The sequence below is a fragment of the Protopterus annectens genome, chromosome 12.part0, assembly GCF_019279795.1.
Source record: "Protopterus annectens isolate FY-2018-M chromosome 12.part0, PAN1.0, whole genome shotgun sequence".
NCBI classification, from domain to species: domain Eukaryota; kingdom Metazoa; phylum Chordata; order Ceratodontiformes; family Protopteridae; genus Protopterus; species Protopterus annectens.
This window is the reverse complement of record NC_056746.1, coordinates 1,236,565,849-1,236,587,805: the sequence shown is the minus strand read 5'-3', so window position 1 is coordinate 1,236,587,805 and position 21,957 is coordinate 1,236,565,849. Positions and strand designations below refer to the sequence as shown.

The following is a 21,957-nucleotide window of genomic DNA, read 5'->3' as shown; positions in this document are numbered from 1 at the left end:
GAAAGTACTTAATGCATAAAATGTGCTTCCCAAATCTATCAAGTCATCCTAGACTTCCTATTTGGAGGAGGGACAGCTTGGGCATCCTCTAGGATGCCCCACTTGGTGGCAGTGGACACCAATACAGACTCAACTAGAGGTCTTTTACTCTAGTGCTGCCCTATCAGGTTTACGTGGTATGGAATCGGCTGTATCAGGCTCTTTCCACAATTTGTTGCACATCATACCATCAACTTGTCTGGGGTGACATGACATGACAGGCTGCAGGGTACAGGACTTATAAGCCTCCTACAAGATACCCTGCTCTGGGGAGGTGAAGGCAATGGGCAGGATCCCTTCTATTGAATCACCTCCAGAATCACGCTGAAGGTTGATCCTCTGGTAGGAATTTGGGTGAAAGCTCCCCTTAATCTGTATTGGAGCGTGAGGAGGACGGGGAGTCAAGGTGCTTCCCCTTACGCAGCCTCTTCCTGAGTGGAGAATCAGCAGAACTCTCCTGTAAAGAATGCACCATGGAACTCTGCAACACAGACTTATGAAGTCCTCTTGACTGCACATCTTTAAATTACCTATGGACAAAGTGCCCAGTTTCAATGGGGTACTGGGGCAGGACTGTATATGCTCATGTAAATAACTTTGTAGTGGTGGTCTCTGCATCAAGTCAAACAACCAAGTCCAAAGTACTTGACACCATGTGCGTCAGTGCTGACCACTTCAGCAATGCCAGAGCCAAAAACCAGCACCAAGCAATCCGGAACAGAAGTAGTTTCTGAAGACTATCCATAAAAATGCTGAGGCCACTGCCTGCATCGAGGAACTAGTCTACCATTCAGTGCCAGAGTCAGTACACAGTAGTTGCTGAAGAACACCATACTGAAGCGTATTCTTCCATGAAGGCTGACGATGTGTTCCCAGTCCAATTTGGATGGGCTCCTGCAGGACCTGTAGGATTTGAGGATAGAAACCTTGACAAATTCTCCAAAGACAAGCTCCCAGATCTCTTCAGCAACAAGTCGGTCAGGCCTAACAACTATACTGCGGAGAAGGACATCAGACAGGAATTGTAACTAAAGTTCTTCCTGCTTGGGATAGAGAAGAAAGCCAGAGAATTTTGGCTGGAGTCATCCTTTCTATTATGGAGACTTCAGGTTCAGTTAGTTTTACCTTTGAGGACTTTCTATCTTCTGAAATCACCCTCTCAACAGAAGTGGACTTGGAGCATGTTAATCCTTTTAGCACAAGCTTGTTTCTCCTATCCAAGACCATGCATGAACTGAAATGTTTACAAAGGTTAGTCTTTACTTCAATGGTTGTTACCCAAACAAGCCATACGTTAGGAGGGTCCTGTGTAGAGACTTTACGGCCATAACTGCTTACATTTCTTTTTTAATCCTGGCTTGGGTTCCTTCTCAGTCCTTAGACTTGTATGCACATCTGTACCGATCTTTACAGATTATAGATATATATAGATCTACATAGCTATAGATGGACATAGACAGATATCGATACATCTTATATACACACACACACGGATATAGATACATACAGATATACACACACACACAGACATTGTAAGGGAATATTTCCCTATCCCTGTTTGAGTGAATGGGGATATGTTCAACCTTTATTCAAATCACAAGTTTGACCATATGAAATTCAACTATTTCAAAAGTCAATCTTTAAACACAGACCGACTCAAGCTCATATCAGAGACATCGAAGCTGCAAGAATGACAACAAGACATGAAGTTTCTCCTTGCAGGAGGATTTATAGGACAGAGGAAGAGCCTGAGCTTGTGAGGAGTCATGGCCAAAAAGGCTGCACCGAAAGGCAGCCAGCCCAGCTGCTCTACTGTACAGGCAGGACCAGATTAAATGCTTAAAACTATACTTTGATGCCGTACTTTTAGTTTCATCTCTGAGTGGCTGGGGAGCCCATCAATGTGCTACAGCACCCTTAAAGGAAGGCCCAACACAGCAAAAAACCTGTATTAGTTTATAAAAACTGTCCCTTACAGCCTCGTAAGAGATTTAATTTGCCACATCCGCCAATTGCCTGAAGTCTTTCATCCTGCTACTTGTAAATAAGCATTTGACAACTTTTCCCCCCTCCAGAAGTCAGTATATCTAGCTTTCCCTCTATTTGGGACAGCAGTGAGACTGAGCCAAATTACAAAACATAGCAGCTATACTCCGTAGCATATCGCCTACCGAGGTGACCTCTGCCTAACATATAAAGCTGTATCAAACCCAGAGCTGTTGGACATGCTACACCTAAAGAAATCTCAATCCCTCCGAGCTACATGCTCTAGGGACCTAAACCTTGTCACCACAATAAACGGGGACATGCTGGAGGGATAGATTCCTATCCCAGAGACTTCCCATACTCTGGAACAGGCTACCCATCTATGTTAAGCAAAGTTCTTCATTAGCACTCTTCAAGAAAAATCTTGATGAGTGGATGGGAAATGGGAAAAACACCCCAGGGATCACTTCTGTGTGTCTGCTCGACAGTGGCACAGGAAAATAACTTTCTTGGGTGGCGTAAGCCAGGAAACCTTGTTGGCTAGGCTTACGTAGGCCCTTGGGCCGATAGCCTAGTACCTACCTATGAACCTAAAACCGCTCCTGAATGCTATGAACAGAGGGGGAAAGACAGCTATTCATCATGGCTCTTCTGTATCCAACAGATCTAGTTCACACATCTCCGAGATTTCCCACATCTCCACTTAAACTTCCCACTCATATGGTTTACAATCCCTCCTGCCACAGAAACGTATGTTGGGGAACATGACCGTCTCTACCACCTGTGTCACTCTGACTAATCTGCGATGAACAGTCCAAATACTCATCCATACTGCGGACTCAGTCTTTCATTCAGCTGGAGACACCTTTAATGCTGAGGAGACACCTTTAATGCCGAGGACTGGAATTCCTGAGTTTTAATCCAATGTCATCATGTAGTCAAGTGAATGCCTTACAGTCAAAAAGTGATAGGAACTGGAGTGGGCACCTGCACAGCTGGCATCTACCCCTGAGTTGATGAAATTAGGATAATTATATGTGCAAGTAATTACTAAACTTCCAACTAGTGTTCCTAGAAGTAAGAGACATTACTCTACACTCTGCATCACAAAGGCTGAGACAAGCGGGGATTGCAGCTGTTGAAAGCAGAAAAAAGTACAGTTGTGTACACTTACCATAAATGTAGATGTTCATATGTAATGACTGCAACAGTGAATACACTTTGTTATCTGCTTGCAGTAGCCCTCAAGTTGGCCTGATTAACAAAGTCTTGGGTACTACGTCGGTTGCAGTCTCTTCCGTGACGTCAGGTCGTCAGGGGTATAAAACATGCAGCAGACATCATTACATCAGTTTTTCTTGCCCCAGATGTCAGGTGTCCCCCTAATGGGAAGTAATTAAATCTATAAATATACAAGGTTATACCTCAAACAAAAAAGCAAATGCACCAAAAAGCTTTTAAGCATTGAAAAGGAGATAAGAGGTAGAGCCAAAAGAAGTCAGGGGGCTGGAGGGAGGGTAACCAGGACTGCAACAGTGAATACACTCGAACATTTACATTTATGGTAAGTGTACACAACTGTACTATGTTAGTGTTTCACTGTTGCAGTCATTACATTTCGGTCGATTCCCAAAGCTAAGGATGGGAGGAGGAATTTAGATAGCATTAGGACCAGCTATACGGCCCTGCAAAACTGCAGTGGCAAAGCCAGCTCTGGATTTAGAGAAAATTGGCAAATGGTAATGCTTGGAAAAAGTATGTACAGAACTCCAGGTAGCAGCTTCTAGGATGTCTGTGGTAGGTACACCTCTGTGAAAGGCTGTAGAGGTAAATGCAGCCTTGGTCGAGTGGAGTCTGATCCCCTGTGGGATAGGTTTTCCATGGTGCTTATAGCAGAAATGAATGCAATGGCCTATCCATTTGGAGATGGTTCGCTTTGAAATAGCCATCCCCTCTGTCCCTGCAGCAAATGCCACCAGCCGTTCAGATTTCCTTTGAGCTTTAGAACTGTCCAAGTAGAATCTAAGTTGTCTGTGCACATTAAGGAGTGCAGTATCCATTCCCCTTTGTTCTGTGGATTAGGAAAGGTAGGCAGGCGAATGAAAGGACTGATTAAAGGCCACACTGGATACCACCTTTGGCATGAAAGAGGGATTCGTCCTGAGGGACACCCTGTCCGCATGAAAGATGATGAAAGGCTCCACTGCCATAAGGGCCTGTAATTCAGATATCCTTGCTGAAGTGATGGCTAAAGGGGAAGCGGTTTTCCAAGAAAGGAATTTTAAATCTGCAGTAGCAGCTGGCTCGAGAGGAGGAAGGGTGAGTTTCTCCAATACAAAGTTAAGGTCCCCCAGGCTGGAGTTGGAGCTCTCCTGGGTGGTCTTAAATGCTGAAATGGCCGAGGCGTGAATTTTTTATCAAGGAAAAAGGCAGGCCCTTGTGAAGCATCTCAGTTAACTATTGTAAAATCGGAGGTAAATAGTGCACTGCTGTGCTCATCCCTTGAGACTGGCTCCAGGCACAGAATCTTTTCCATTTCTCAGCATAAGATTTTCTAGTACTAGGTCTCCCTGCCTCTAAAATGAAATCCATCACTGGTTTACGGAGGAATGGTAAAAGAGAACTTAAGTAATTAGCCAGGCTGCTAGGTTCAGTGTTTGAAGCTGAAGGTGCAGAATCTGGTTCTCCTGCAGACACAGCAGGGTAGGAGTCCGAGGCAGGTGCCATGTGCCCAACAGTGACACTGCGCAAGAGGGGGTACCAGTGTTGGTGTGGCCAGGCTGGTGCAATCAAAGTCATCCTTGGTTTGTTTTGCTTGATCTTTAGTAGCACTTTGAAGAGCAGAGGCAGGGAAGTAAAGGCATAAACTGATAGGTTTTTCCAGCTGAAGGACAGAGCATCCACTTTCCAAGCTTGTCTGTGGGGAGTCCTTGCGCACTGAATGGGATGTGCAGGTATGCTTCCTTTAAATGTAGTGTTGGCAACCAGGCATCTTTGCTTAGCATAGGAAGCAACTGGTGAAGAGTCAGCATCTAGAATTTTGGAATCACCAAAAAGGTGTTTAGAGTAGGCAGGTCCAGGATAGGATGCCATGAAGTGTCTTATCTCTAGTAGAAACCTTGTCCCTTTTCCTCTTCTGGTACCAATTGAATAGCCCCTATGCTTAAGAGAGAGAGTACTTGCTTTTGGGCCTCTGCCCACTGATTTGGAGATAGATCCAGCCAACCGCTTGGAGTTGGTAACATATGGAAGTGAAATCTGTATCCTTGGGACACTATATTTAAAACCCATTTGTCCTGGGTAATGAGTCCCCAGTTCTTTGCATGAAATGCAATCTTTCCCCCCAAAGGGGCAGTCAGTTGAGAAGTGCTTGGAAGTTTTAAAAAAGTCATTGAGGCAGATTACCATGGGGGGAGTTTTATTACTCCCAAATTTGGAAGTGGAGGCCCACCCACTGCTTAGTCCTGTGCATCCCCTGGGACTGAAGCCTGGGTGCTCAGCTGGATCTGGGTTTGGACTGAGGTGGTCTGGGCAAGGCAGGAAAGGACAAATTCTTAGAAGGCCCAATGCTTACTAAATCTTGGAGGTTGTACTTGTAAAAATTCTTTAACAGTTTGCATAGATTTAGCTTTTTCCTCCATCATTTTAAGAAATTCTTCGGCCTTGTTGCCAAACAGGCGGTCCAGATTTAAGAGAGCATCCAGTAATTTTGCTTTAACATGATCTGGCAAGGATTGCTCCTTAAGCCAAGCATGCCTTCTAAGTACAGACCCAGTTACCTCAGCCCTGCAAGATGCATCTAGTGAATAAAAACCACATTGCAATGTATGTTTACCAACTTCAGCAGAATGCATAAAATCCTGTAAATCCTTATTTTCAGCAGAAGCAGGAATCAACAATTTTCTGTTTAAGCAATCCAATAATTTGCAGCGGATACTTTAACATATGAAACTGGCAATTCAAGGCCCTAATGGCCAAAGTTGCAGAAGTGTACACCTTCTTACCCTATCAATCCAGTGCCCTGGAATCTGTATCAGAGGGGGGTAGGATTTTTGGCAGAGCTTTAATGCCCTTGGGTCCCTGCGAAACGGTTTTAGGATCTGCAGTAAGATTTTTGAAAAGGAACTTGAGAGTCAGGAACCCTGTAATATCTATCAGGTTTACTGGAAGCAAGAGGTAGAGAGTCAGGGAGCATGCTAGATTCTGAAAATGCATCATCTACAATGTCCAGTGCAGGAGGCATAGCTAAAAGCCTGTGCTGGGGCAGGAGTAAGAAATCCCCAAGCCTGTTTTTAGAATCCGAGAAATACTGACTTTCACAACAAAAAAAAAAAAAAACTCCGAGAGTATGCAAGGTTTCACCAAAAGAGAAATCCTCTGGGGGGGCAGAGGAAATAGAATCCTCTGCATCAGAATGCTCATAGGTAGACGAGGGTAAATCCTGGTCATCAGAGGAAACAAATTTCAGAATCCTGGTCAGAAGTATCATAAGGAAACTCAGTCCTAGGTCTCGTAGAGGGGGAAGGTTGGCTTCTCCTGATTAAAGTAATAAAGTCTTCAGTCATTCTTTTTTTTTTTTTTTTTTTAATGCGGTTTGGGCATCAGTTTTCTCAGCATGGTTTGAGTTTTAGGCCTTGAAGATGGCGTCCGTTTAATAAGCGAGTCAGTAGGCCTGAATACACCCTCAGAAGCCGGTGCCTGCACAGCGTCTCCAGACCCATCCAAGGTAGAGACATCCGCAGGGTCCACAGCTGAAGTATCTCACAGCATACCGGACTCTGAATGGATCTCAGTAGAGGCCTGCAAATCTAAAGTAGCAGGCATTAGGGGCTGCAAAAGCACCTCACTGAGTACTGGCAAACTGGGCAGCCTGTCTCTGTCTTTAGCGTGAGATTGTTTCGGAATGTCGGTAGTCGGATGGCTTACTGAAGACAGATCAGGATAATTGAACAGAGCACCAAAAAATTTAGAAGCGCAAATATACAGATGACTGATGTTTAAACCACGAACTAAGGCACAAAACCGACAGCAAGGTACGTCGTGGTCAGGGCCTAGGCAAGGAATACAGTACGAATGAAAATCTTTGCTTTCCACAAAAAATGCAATTATTTACTTTTACTGACATGGGTTTAGAGCAAGAAAAAAAGTTTCCCCAACGGGGTACTTGGCTTTTAGTTGAAGACTTTGGTTCTGAAACTCGAAAACAAAAATTTCAGGAGTCGGCTGACTGGCACTTGCAAACTGCTTCTGCTTCGGGCACCACACGGCAAGAAAGACTGGAGTAATGACGTCGGCTGCATGTTTTATACCCCTGACGTCACAGAAGAGACAGCAACCGACTTAGGACCCAAGACTTTGTAAATCAGGCCGACTGAGGGCTTCTGCAAGCAGATAACCAAATGTAATGACTGCAACAGTGAAACACGATCATCATCTCAGACTGACAGAAATTCCCTACTAAAACACTCGTGCATCTGTGGGACTGGCAGGATAGCCAAGGCCTTGTTTGATAACGAGTGATCACTTTACTGGAAATTTCTTGAGTTTATCCAGTTTTCCAAGCCTGTTTTCCTTTATATACAAGTTACGAGTGTGACTTCCTCCGCAGTAGCTTTATTTAATAATGTGAAATGACAGATATTCCTCGTTCCAATGCAAAATGCTTCCTCTACTCTAGGAAGGTCTGAAGATTACAGACCTGGAAAAAAGCATGCCAAATGTCACAAAGCACATGGAGAAAGATTTCAGTGACCTTCCCAGTAAATTATGTACCAAAGAGGAAACCTCTTCAGATGAAATTTACCTTCCACCTGTGTGTGTGTTAATTATTTCTTTCCTCTAAAGAATTTACAGAATTCATACGATCTATCCCACAACAAGGAAGAGCATGCACAATGTGACTGAATAATGCATCCAAAAATAGAAGTCACCAAAAAGAGTACTTATCTGGAAGACGCCAAAAAGGATTATGGGCAGGCAGTCCAATGATCACTGTGTGGCAAAGCAGAGCTAAAGATGGCACAGGATGCTCCCCCTTTTACCAAGATGCCATGCTAGCATCCTGGGCAGGAGAGTACAGCTTTCTTCAAGGGATATCAGAAAGCTCTGAAAGTTAAGCTGGAAAAGAAGATGTCTGCAGATGTTTAGACCGAAACGTTTTATATGAAGGAAAACCTACAAAATTCCAAATTTCCCTGAATTAAAACATGAGACACTGTTTAGGCATTAGTATCTTGGATGTCCCTTAAACAAAATACAATTCAATTTTTTTGTTGGGGGACAGGGTATCTGAAATCCACAAAAGCTCTTGCAAATTTTGATGGCAACGTCATAAGTAAAATCTACATAAAACAATGTAGAATTTCAAATCATCAAAATACCATAAAAATGTCAGTAAAAGGACATTCTTCATACTGTTTTAAGAACCTGGCCTGAAGAAATGACCAACGTCTGAAAACTAGTGAAGTGTCCATTTACTTCGGTAGAGAAGTTGTTTATCTGCTTCCTCTATTAGCCATATGCTCATCAGTACATCAGATTAATCAAATTTACTTTAGGACGGTCTACATTCCACTATCATTTATTTCAGATTATAAATTCCTGCAGGAATGATGCCAGTCATGATTATCAGGCCACAAAGTATTAAACTACATGCAATACAAAGATTAAGAAAGAAAAAGATCCCACACTGGAAGCAGAATGAAATGTATAATTCATGAGTGGTTTATCGACTACATTAAACAGTTTAAATTCTGATAAAGAATTGTGTCACAATATTAAATGTCAAATAAAATTTTAACTGTTATACTGACCTTTACACCCTCTTCTATCTCACCAGTAGCAAATGTTTTTTTTTGTTTCTTCTTCTTCTTTTTCTGATTGAAGAAATCCAGGTCATCTAGACCATCTGATGCATCTAAAAATTAAAAAGGAGTTTTGGAGGTTACAAAAACCAGCAAAAAAAGAAGTTAGGTACTTACCATAAAGTTCCAGGTGTGCTGTCCATCTCGGCCTTTATTCTCACCGATGGTTTGGATCAGATGCATCGGTTCTGTGTCTGCCTTTACAAACGCTCAAGGATTTCAGCAAAGCCCATGGGCATTCTTCCCTATCCATAATGCCGTTCCCCAACTTCTTCAGATCTTGTTTGCCCACCCAGAAATTATAAGGAGAGCAACAAAAGTCTACTGTACGGGGAAAAAAACGTACACAGTAGTTATGCACATTAAAGGTCAAGGTGAGAATTTCTGAGGCTATGGAGATCTATACATCTATGCCTACTTGGTCTCCCAGGAGATCTGGAAGTGAGCATGGAGGGTGGGTTGAGAGAATAAAGGCAGAGATGGACAACATACATGGAAAGTTAGGTCAAGTAAATAACTTGTGTTCTTGTCAACCTTGCCTTTATTCTCTTTGATGGGACTGTCTCAAGCATCCCAATTCCTGGGTAGCTCATGAGAGAATACAGCTCAGAACCATAGCAACCAAAAGAAACTCCACTCTTGGAGGCCAAATCCAATTTGTAATGAGTAATAAAAAGAATGTGGTTTTGTCCACATGGCTGCAGCGCAGTTAGAGGGTAGCTTTGCTTGAAAAGCTGCACATGTAGCTACCAACCTGGTGGCGTGCATTTTAACATGTAAAGGAAGACACCTGTTTTTAGAAGAGTATATGCAGGACATACAAAAAAATTGAGCCATCTAGATAAAGTAAGGTAAACTTTGAGACTGGTTGACCTTTTCTAGTCAGAGTAGAATATGGAAAGTTGATCCAATTTCCTAAAACCTTAAGTTCTGTGCAAGTAAAAACGTAATAGTCTATATGCACACCTAGAAAATGCAAGGAGTTTTCATTCACCTTTGTTCTAGTAACTGTGGCAGAACACTTGCAACTAAAAGGATCGATTTAGGTTGCTTTCTGACATACCCTTTGGAAGAAATGGAGAGTTAGTGAGTAAAGACACTCTGTCCTTATGAAAATAACAGGTACGGGGGCTTGGTGGACAAGGCTTGCAATTTTGAGACTTTTTAGTGGCTATTACCTCAGCCAGAAGAGAGCGTTTTCCAACATACAAACTTTAGATCACATATGGCTTAAGGTTCAAAGGGGGAACAAGTGATGTTTGTTAAAACAAAATTCAGATCCCAGGGAGGAGATTTCGTATGGGGGTCTAATCATCATTGCTCTTTTCAAAAAGGCTTTAGAGTGCCTGTGCGACATGATTGTACAGCAGTCTTCTCCCAATAAAAATTTGAGACTGCTGCTAGGTGGAGTAATAGTAGAAGCAGCCACACCTTCACGAAAAAGTGTTGCTAGAAATTCCATGATAGAATGTATGGGAGCAGAAAAGGGGTCTATCTGGTCATTATTCGCCCATATTATGAACCTATTCCATTTACTCTTGTATAACCTTCATGCAGGATTTTATGGGAGGACAACAAGATGCGTTTTACCAGAGAAAAAAAGGAAACTTGGTAATCCAGGGAAATGCAGCAGCCAAGCTATCAGCTTGAGGTTTTGGAGACTGGGATGTCCTATTCCTGATGGATGAGTTAGATCTGGAGCCGGGTCCCAGAATCCATGGTTCGTTTAGAAGATGAGGCTGTAGGAAGGGAAACTAGACGTGACGAGGCCACTAGGGTGCAATCAGGATTACTGTGGTCTCCAACAAACTTGCTTTTTACAATAACTTGGGAATTAGAGGAATAGGTGGGAAAGCATAAAGGAGTCCCGGAGGCCAATAATGAACAAGTGCATCCCTTGGAGAGTCCCCCCCCCCCCCCATAGGAGGGATTAGGGCAAAGTAGCTGCAGCATCTGGCAGTAGTGGGTGAAGCAAAAACATTGCAGCAAGGCTGCCCCATTTTCAGAAAATCTCTTCCGCTATATTCTGACTGAGGGCCAACTCGTGCAGCTATAGTATGTCCCTGCTCAATTTGTCTGCAAGCACACTGGATTTCCCCGGGATGTGCACTGCAATCAGAAAAAGGTTGGAGGATGTTGCCCATTGCAAAACCCTTACAGCAGTGATGCATAACCTTTTTGTGGGGAGGGCCACTACACGAATTCTTAATGCATCTGCGGGCCACTTCAAAACATAAGTCATTATGAGTTAATAGGTACAGGTGACTGGCATTTTTACTTAAGACAGCAGTCATGAAATTGCCCATTTTCTACATCAACTTTGCATTTAACTTTATTCTGCCTTGCAGCCATGACTTATTACAAACTTTTGCAGAAAGTTACTGTTTACAGACAAGTTATAAACAAAGAATAGTTACTTCCGCAGCTAAAATTAGATGTGTGCTCAACTGCATTCAATTAGGTAAGCAAACAGGTGCGGGAAAGTTTGCGTGGCTGGAGTAAGGCATTGCATTTTTTCACTTTTTTAAAAAGTTTTAGTTACTCCCTTGGGGCCGGATGGTGTTGCATCAAGGGCCAGATTTGGCCCCGGGCCTGATGTTGTGCACCACTACCTTAGAGCTTCTCGACAAAGGGCGGGGGGGGGGGATATCTAGTCCCTCCTTATTTGTTTATAAACCAGACTACGGACATATTGTCTGACCGAATTGCCATAATTCCTAGAGGGAGTGTGTTCTGAAATGTTTGCAATCTCTCATCTCTAGGATGCTTATGCGCAAGTGAGCCTCATGTTTCTGCCAGGTGCCTTGGACCGTCTCCCACACATAATGCTCGCCCACCCTATCTTGGAAACGTCCGTGGTCACCATGGCTTGGGGCTGAGGGAGGATAAAGGGACAGCCTTCAGATTCTGAAGAGTGAATCCACCACTCAAGATCCTTTTTGCATGAATTGGTAATGAGAATCTTGTGTGACATTGGTAACTCTAGGATCAACCACTGTGCGGAAAGTGACCATCAAAGTATCTTCATATGTAGGCAAGGTAGAGGAACAAGTAAAATAGATGCTGCAATCTTCCCCAGAACTTGTAGCACTTGTTCTGCACTGGCTTGAGTTTTCCTGATTAACAGTCTCACATGTAAAACAACTAAGACTGTGGCTAATAAAAAAAAAATAAATAAAACTACTAAAACCACAATGCTAAAAGTGAAAGAGAAAAAAACTTAAGACCTTTACTGCACACTTATCAGTACAGACCATCAGGAAAAACTTAAACAATAATATAACACACCTTAAATAGGTAACTCAACTAAGTAAAAACAATCAAATCATTAAACACTTAAAAACAAAACAGAATATACCAGAAAACCTATTTACCCCATAAAAAAATTGTCTTACTCTACTACACAAGGTTTCTTGCATTTCAAAAAAACATTTTATACTGCTAACATCATGGGATATTTATCAGCCTCTAACTTTGCCATACTGTTTCCCTCTGTTCTAACAGATTCTTAGTCACTTCCCCTGTAGTCACCCAACACCTGTTCTAAAATAGAAAAATAAAACCTTTTTATAATGGGCACAATAAATAGTATATTTATATACGGGCATTTCTCGTGTCCTTTGTTTTTAATACTGTACAGATGCTCTCATTCGATCTTGCATCTTCCTAGTTGTCATCTCTACAAAAAAAGCATTGCACCCTGAACATGTACGGATATAAAACCACCCCCCATGGTTTTACAACAAAACCTACCTAACACTGCTAACGTACAGGATAAATTATCCAGATGAATAAATGGTCCCTCTAATATAAAGTAACATGCTTTACACTCACCACATTTATACATACCTTTGGTTTAATTCGTAACAAACTTGAAATTTCAATTTTCGTATTATTCTTCTGTAACAATGTTATATTAACACTGCTTTTATAAACAAAACTAGATGCTGTACCTATTACTTTAAATAGTTCTTTATTGCCCTCAAGTATGGTTCAACTGTTCTTAATTATAGAACATATTGCTTAACTATTTACAGTCGCATCTAAACTACAAACCACTTTTCCCTTTTTATCTGAACCATTATTCACCCTTATTATTAAGAGAAGGCTCCTTAAGAATCGGTGAGAATTCAATACATCTTTTAATTTTAATTTCATTCTTAATTCTATCCAGAACATCCTGTTTGTAACCAGTCTAAAAACATTTTCATTATAAACTCTCTCTTCTCTAAATTTCATGTCATATGAATCGGTTAGAACAGAGGGGAAACAATAGGGCAATTAAAATTACAGATAAATACCCCAGTTTAAATGATATTATTAAATATAAAAGGCTTTTTGAAATACAGGAAACCTTATGTATTAAAGGAGTAAGGCAATTTTTATATGGTGTAAATAGATTTTGTGGTTTATTCTATTTTGTTTTTTAAAGTGTTATTTTGATCGTTTTACTTAACTGAGTTACCTATTTAAGGTGTTGGTTATTGTTGAAGTTTTTCTGAAGTCTGTGCTGACAAAAGCATGCACTAAAGGTCTTAAACTAAAAAAGTCTCTCTCTCACTTTTAGCATTGTGGTTTAAGTAGTTTAAATCTCACATGTAAATGAAGATCATGCACTCAGTCATGAGGGAATCTTGCTATCAGCATGGTTGCATCTATGTCTGCTCCTGTAAAATTTAAGTTTTGAGACTGCTCTAGAGCATATTTGTCGTAACTTATGGTAATGTCTTGGGAAGCGCAAAGCTGAAATGTATAATCCCTAGCTTGTAGCAGTAGATGCCTGGTCAGGGTGGTTACGAGTCGGTCATTGAGACACAAACACCCGAAATCCTCAGCATCTCAGGTGAGCTGGCACTACTGCCATGCATTTGGTGAACACTCAGGGGGCTGTAGTGAGACCAAAGGACAGAGCTCGAAACTGGTAGTGTATGGCTGCTAGCCGGAAGCGCAAGAAAGTACAGTTGTGTACACTTACCATAAATGTAAATGTTAGAGTGTAGTCACTGTTGCAGTCATTGCATTTGTGTTATCTGCTTGCAGTAGCCCTCAGTCAGCTTGATTAACAAAGTCTTGAGTCCTGCGTCGGTTGCTGTCCCTTCTTCCAGGACGTCAGGGGTATAAAGCATACAGCAGACGCCATTAAATCAGTTTTTCTTGCCCCAGATGTCAGGTGCCCCCCTAATGGGAAGCAATTAAATCTACAAGGATATACCTCCAACAAAAAATCAAATATACCAAAAAGCTTTTTGAGCATAATAAGTGAGAGTAGAGGTACAGCCAAAAGAAGGGGGCTGGAAGGAGGGTAACCAGGACTGCAACAGTGAATACACTAACATCTACATTTATGGTAAGTGTACAAAACTGTACTATGTTCTTCATGTTTCACTGTTGCAGTCATTACATTTGGGTAGATTCCCAAAGCTAAGGTTGGGAGGAGGAATTTAAATAGTATTGGGACCAGCTTTAAGGCCCTGCAAGACTGCAGTGGCATAACCAGCGCTGGATTTACAGAAAACTGACAAATGATAATGCTTGGTGAAAGTATGCACAGAACTCCAGGTAGCAGCTTCTAGGATGTCACTTGTAGGGACGGCCCTGAGAAAGACTGTAAAGTTAGATGCAGCCCTGGTTGAATGGGGTCCGATGCCCTGTGGGATAAGTTTTCCATGGTGCTTATAGCAGAAATGAATGCAGTGGCCTATCCATTTTGAAATGGTTTGCTTTGAAATAGCTTTCCCCTCTGTCCCCACAGCAAATACCACCAGCAGTTCAGATTTCCTTTGAGGTTTAGTCCTGTCCAAGTAGAATCCAAGTTGTCTGTGCACATCTAAGGAGTGCAGTATCCATTCCCCCTTGTTCTGTGGATTAGGAAAGAAGGTAGGCAAATGAATGGACTGATTAAGCGCCACACTGGATACCACCTTGGGCATGAAGGAGGGATTGGTTCTGAGGAACACCCTGTCCGCATGAAAGATTATGAAAGGCTCCACTGCCACAAGGGCCTGCAACTCCGATACCCTTCACGCAGAAGTGATCGCTAAAAGGAAAGCTGTTTTCCAGGAAAGGAACTTTAAATCTGCAGTAGCAGCTGGCTTGAAAGGAGGAACAGTGAGCTTCTCAAAGACAAAGTTGAGGTCCCATGCTGGAGTTGGAGCTCTCCTGGGTGGCCTTAAATTTCTGGCTCCTCTGAGGAACTGCTTGAGCAGTGGATGAGAAGGGAGGCTCTGTGCTATGATGAGCTGAATTTTGGAGGAAAAGGACAAGCCCTTATGAAGCATCTCAGTCAAATATTGTAGAATCTGAGGTAAACTGGGTACTGCTGCGCTCATCCCTTGAGATTGGTTCCAAGTACAAAATCTTTTCCGTTTTGCAGCATACGATTTTCTAGTACTAGGCCCCCTAGCCTCCAAAATGATATTCATCAGTGATTTACTGAGAGAGGTAGTAAAGGAGAGATTAGGTAATTAGCCAATCTGCTAGGTTCAGGGTTTGCAGCTGAGGGTGCAGAATCTGGTTCTTCTGCTGAGACAACAGGGAAGGAAGTCTGAGGCAGGTGCCATAGGGCCAAGCGTGACACTGAGCAGGAGGGGGTACCAGTGTTGTTGTGACCAGTCGGGTGCAATTAAAATCGTCCTTGGCTCGTCCCGTTTGATCTTTAGTAGTACCTTGGAGAGCAGAGGCAGAGGAGGAAAGGCATACACTGATATGTTTTTCCAGTTGAAGGACAGAGCATCCACTCTCCAAGCTAGTTTGTGGGGAATCCTTGTGCAAAATTTGTCTACTGACGGTTCTGGGGGGAGGCAAACAGGTCTACATCTGGGCTCCCCTATTTGCCTGTCAACATGTTGAAAATCCTTGGTTCCAGTTTCCACTCGTGTGGGTCCATGAGTTTCTGCTTAATCCATCTACCAGCATATTTAGTTTTCCTGGCAGGAATTGAGCTTGTAGATTCACTTGGAAGCTCAATGCTGTGTTCCACAACGCCATTGGCTAGTCTGCAGAGGGGGTAAGTGTGTGTACCCCCTGCTTATGTACCACATGACCGTGGCATTGTCAGTCTTTACTATTAGTTGTCCTGGAAGAATGTGGTCCTTGAAAGCAGTCAGAGCATTCTGTACAGGTAACATTTCCTTTTGATTTATGTGTAGGTGCATTTGACTTGGGTTCCCATTTGCCCTGAATACACTTCCCTGCCAGGTGAGCCCCCAATGCATAGTCTGATGAGTCTGTTAAGGTTTGGGTGGCAGGGGGTAGTGTGAATGGTAGTCCCTTGCTTTGGTGGCAGGCCTCTGCCCACCAAAGGAACGCAGGGCGTAGGCAAGGTATGATAGGAATCATAGCTTCTAGATCCTGTGAATGTTGACACCATAGGCTTTTGAGATACCACTACAGTTTCCTCATATGCAGCCTTGCATATGGAATTGGAAGAATGCAGGAAGCCATAAACCCCAAGGCTTGCAGTATTTGCCTTGCAGATAACTGGGTTTTGTGGCCACTTGTTTGAAGTAGGTTGTCAAATAAGTCAGTTTCTCTGGTGTGAGGAAAGCCATCTGGGAAGTTAGATTCAAGCTTGCTCCCAGGAATATGATTTGTTGACAAGGTACCCAGTGTGATTTCTTTTAGTTTATGGTGTACCCCAGACAGGTTAGTACCCTTTGAACAAAGGCCAGATGATTCAAAAGAATGTCCTGGCTTTCTGCCTGAATTAAGACAATCGTCCAAGTAAGGATATATTTGAATGACTGGTGCTAGGCACTTTGTGAATACTCTGGGCGCAGAAGATAAGCCAAAGGGCAATGAAGCGTAGGTAGAGTTTGCAAGACTCCCTTGATAGGGATGTGCAGGTATGCTTCTTTAAGTCTAGTGTTGCCAACCATGCATTTTGCCTAGCATAGGAAGCAACTGGTGAAGAGTCAGCATCTTGAATTTTGGAATCACCAGAAAAGTATTTAGAGTAGAAAGGTCCAAGATAGGACACCATGTATTGCCTTTTCTGGGTATCAGAAAAAAAGTCTCAAATAGAAACCTTGTCCCTTTTAATCTCCCAAGAGACAATATTTTATTTTGGGCCTCTGCCCACTGATTTGGGGGTAGATCTGGCCACCCACTTGGTGTTGGTAAGGTGTGGAATTGAAATCTGTATCCTTGGGACACTATTTAAAACCCACTTGTCCTGGGTAATGAGTTCCCAGTTTTTGGCCTGCAGACCAATCTTTCCGCCTAAAAGAGCATTCAGTTGGGAAGTGCTTGGAAGTTTTAAAAGCAAGTCATTGAGACAGTTTTCCATAGGGGGGAGTCTTGCTACTCTCTGATTTGGGTGCGGGAACCCCCCACTGCTTAGTCGTGTGTGTCCCCTGGGACTGAAACCTGGGGTTTCTGCTGTGTCTAAGTTTGGCTAGATAAGACCTGGAAGGGGCTGGAAAGGACCAATTCTTAAGAGGGCCAGTGCCTACTAAATCTAGGAGGCTGTACTTGTAAGAAATTTTTAACAGTTTGCATAGATTTAGCTTTATCTTCCATCTTTTTAAGAACTTCCACAGCCTTGCTGCCAAACAGGTGGTCCTGATTTAAGGGAGCATCCAACAAGTTAGCTTCAACATGGATCAGGCAAAGATTGCTCCTTAAGCCAAGCTTGCCTTCAGAGCACAGACCCAGTAACAGCAGCCCTGCAAGAAGACTCTAATGAATCAAATCCAATTGCAAAGTATGTTTTCCAACCTGTTCAGCAGAATGCATTAAATCCTGTATTTTTTTATTTTCCGCACAGTCAGGAATCAGCATCATTTTCTGTTTAAGCAATCCAATAACATGTTGCTGATACTTTAACATATGAAACTGGCAGTTTAAAGCCTTAATGGCCAAGGTTGCAGAAGTGTAAAGCTTCTTACCCCATCTATCCAGCGCCCTGGAGTCTCTTATCAGAAGGGGTAGGATTTTTAGCAGTAGAAGCCTTAATGCCCTTGGGTCCCTGTGAAATGGTCTCTGGATCAGCAATAGCATTTTTAAAAAGGAACTTGTGTGAATCAGGAACTCTGCAATATCAGTCAGGTTTTCTGGGAGCAGGAGGCAAAGAATCAGGGGCCAAACTAGATTCTGAAAAAGCATCATGAACAATGTCTAGTATAGGAGGAATAGCTAAAGGTCTATGCTGAGGCAGGAGTAAGAAATCCCTAAGCCTCTTTTGTGAATCAGAAAAATCCTGGCTTTCCCAGTGGAAATTCTCCCTTAGAGTATGTAAGGTTTCACCAAAAGAAAAATCCTCTGGAGAAGAAGCAGAGGGAATACAGTCCTCTGCATCAGAATCCTAAGTAGATAAGGGCAAATCCAGATCAGAAGAATCAGAAAATTCAGAATCCTGGTCAGAAGATTCATAAACAACATCAGTCCGATCTCTTAGAAAGGGAGGTTGGCTTCCCCTGATTAGAGTTAGAAGATCTTCTGCCATTCTTATCATTTGTTTTTTAGGCACAGAGGCCTGAGCATGCGGCCTGGGTGTTATTTTTTTTTTGGCATGGTTTGATTTAGGCCTAAATGAAGGAGGCATCTGTTTAATATACAAGTCCGTAGGCCTGAATACACCCTCAAAAGCCGGTGCCTGCACAGCGGTTCTGGACCCATCCAAGGTAGAGACATCCGCGGGTTCCATAGTTGAAGCATTGCGTGGCATACCGGACTCCGAATGGGTCTCAGTAGAGGCCTGCGAATCAGAAGTAGCAGGTATCAAGGGCTGCGAAAGCGCCTCACTGAATACCGGCGAACTGGTGACTGGCAGAAGCGTCAGCAGTTTTGGACCTCGGCGGCCTGTCTTTATCTTTGCGTTTCTTTAAAATCCCGGTAGTCGGATGCCTAACTGATGACATTTCTGGATAATTAAACTGAGAACCGAAATATTTAGATGAAAAAATATACCGACGACAGATAGTGCGCTGATTAAATAAAGCACAAAACTGACAGCAAGGTACGTTGTGGTTAGGGCCTAGGCAAGGAATATAGTACGAATGAAAATCTGAGGTATTTGCTTTCCACAAGTAATGCAATTATTAACCTTTACTGACATTGGTAAGGAGCAAGAAAAAGTTTCCCCAACGGGGTACTTAGCTTTAGTTGAAGACTTTGGTTCTGAAACTCGAACACGAAAATTTCAGGAGTCAGCTGACCGGCATTTGTGAACTGCTTCTGCTTCGGGCACCGCACGGCAAGAAAGACTGATGTAATGGTGTCGGCTGCATGTTTTATACCCCTGGCGACCTGACATCATTGAAGAAGGGACAGCAACTGACGCAGGACCCAAGACTTTATTAATCAGACCGACTCAGGGCTACTGCAAGCAGACAACCCAAATGTAACGAAGTACAGTTGTGTATGCTTACCATAAATGTAGATGTTGGAGTGTATTCACTGTTGCAGTCATTACATTTGGGTAATCTGCTGGCAGGTTGCCCTCAGTCGGCCTGAATAACAAAGTCTTGTGTCCTGCGTCAGTTGCTGTCTCCTCTTCCATGACGTCAGGGGGTATAAAACATGCAACAGACGCCATTTTAATCAGTTTTTCTTGCCCCACATGTCAGGTGCCCCCTGCCACCCAAACCCTAACTACAGATGCATCAGACTATGCTTGGGGGGCCCACCTGGCAGGGAGGTGCATTCAGGGCAAATGGAGCCCAAACCAAATGCATCTACATATCAAACAAAGAAATGCTAGCTGTTCAGAATACGCTGACAGCAGTCAAGGACTTGCTTCATCCAGGACAACTACTGATAAAGACAGACAACACCACAGTTATGTGGTACATAAACAAGCAGGGGGGTCCCCATACCTACCCCCTTTGCAGACTAGCCATGGCCTGCTCTCTCCAAAGCAAAAAACACAGCATCCATGGGACCTGATGGTGTCCCCGGCTGTGTGCTCCACGAACTCAATGAGGAATTAAACCCACAGCTAGGACAGCTGTTTAATCAAAGACTTACCTCTGGATCATGCCAGGAGTGGCGCACTGCAACTGTGGTCCCACTTCACAAAGGCGGTGCCTCCACCGACCCTGGAAATTACCGGCCCATTAGCTTGACAAGCCTTATCTGCAAAGCCATGGAGAGGATCATAATGGACCTCATAAATAAAGACATAGGGAATTTGCAGATTTTGGATCCAACCCAGTTTGGCTTTGTCAAAGGCAGATCATGCCTTTTAAACTTGGTTGACTTTTTCGAAACAGTCACCAAAGCCATTGATGAGGGAAAGTCAGTCCATACAGCCTACCTCGATCTGGCGAAGGCCTTTGATACAATACCCCACTCGGGTATCATTGAAAAACTCATCAGCTTAAATGTTAACCCATACATCACAAGATGGGTTGCAAACTGGCTGAGTGACAGAACCCACAGGGTCAGAGTTGCTGGCGCCATGTCAGACTCAAAGCCTGTCACAAGTGGTGTCCCACAGGGCTCAGTCCTGGGCCCACTCTTGTTTGGCATCTACTTTTCCAAAGTACATCCCGAAGTACAAGCAAACACAGGAGGGTTATGGCTGACAAAGTTTGCAGATGACTGCAAACTGGGCGCCATAGTAGAAAACACATCTGACACAGATATCCTTCAGAAGGGTCTCACAGCAACGGATAACTGGTGCCAGAGCCATGGCCTAAAGTTAAATGCCAAAAAATGCATAGTCATACCCTTCGGGAAAAACAAGGTTACCCCTAGCTACCAAATAGGTGGCAATCCACTGAGCACAGAAGAAGTTATCAGGGACCTGGGGACCCAGGTTGATAGTAGTCAGTCATTCGACACCCATGTAGCTAAAGTAGTTAGGAAGACCTTCTACATTGCCCACCTTATCATGAAGGGGTTCTCATCTAGATCAAGGGAGGTCATAGTCTCCCTTTACTCATCACTCATCAGACCAATGATTGAGTGCAATGCCCCATTCGGAATGTATCTGACCCGACACTTGCAGCAGCTGGAGAGGCCACAAAATTTCCTCACCAAAAGGATAAAGGGTCTCAAAAATCTGTCCTATGCTGCCCGACTGAAAGAACTCCAGCTCTATTCAGTAAACACGCTTGCTCAGAGGTGACCTTTGCCTAACATACAAGGCCATGTCAAACCCAGATTTGATGAATATGCTTCACCTCAAAAAATCTAGATCCATCAGAGCCACAAGGGCGGGAGACTTAAACCTCAGCACGGCTATTAATAGGACGTGCTGGAGGGATAGATTCATCACCCAAAGACTCCCTATGCTGTGGAACAAAATCCCGGTATATGTGAGACAGAGCACCTCGCTGGCCTTGTTCAAGAGAAATCTTGACCAATGGATGGGAGATCGCAGATATACCCCAGGGATTACCTCAGTGTCACTGCTCGACAGAGGCACAGCAAAATAATGGGTATAGTTCCCCATACTAAAGGGGTGGCGTAAGCCACAAAACGATGGGCTAGGCTTGTAAATGCCCTCGGGCAGATAGCCTAGTATGAACCTATGAACGCAGCCTTGACTTACCAAATACATCTTGAAGCTCAATTCCTGCCACAAAAGCAAAATACTCTGGCAGATGACTTAAGAAGAAATCTTATGGACCTGCACAAATGGAAACTGGATCCACAAATCTTTAGCATGTTAACACAGAAATGGGGAAGCCCAGACATGGATATATTTGCCTCTCCCCAAAATTATCAGTTGGACAAATTCTGCACAAGAACTCCTCACAAAAAAGCATGGAAAGTGGATGCTCTGTCCTTCAGCTGGAAAAATCTGTCAGTCTATGCCTTTCCCCTTCTGCCTCTACTCTCCAAGGTCTTACTAAAAGGTCAGACAGGAAAAACCAAAAATGATTCTAATTGCTCCAGACTGGCCTCGCCACCGCTGGTACCCGCTTCTAAGGAATATGTCACACCTTCCTCCGTGGTACCTGCCTCAAACACCTCACCTGTTGTCTCAGCAGAACTATCAAATTCTGCACACTCATCTCCAAATCTGAATCTTGCAGCATGGCTAATCAACTAATTTTACCAACCACATCTCATTTTGAAAGCCAGAAGGCCTAGTACTAGAAAATCTTATGCTGATTAA

At 43.3% G+C, this 21,957-nt stretch overlaps 1 protein-coding gene across 1 annotated transcript in view; it reads right to left on the bottom strand.

Moving 5' to 3' along the window:
- The window catches only part of EIF2S2 (eukaryotic translation initiation factor 2 subunit beta), a gene marked incomplete in the record, with an annotated part of 541,218 nt that overhangs the window by 457,045 nt on the left and 62,216 nt on the right, over positions 1 to 21,957 (bottom strand). Inside the window, 1 exon segment of the mRNA XM_044090251.1 lies at positions 8,838 to 8,941. Within this exon segment, the coding sequence (XP_043946186.1) occupies positions 8,838 to 8,941 (104 nt within the window).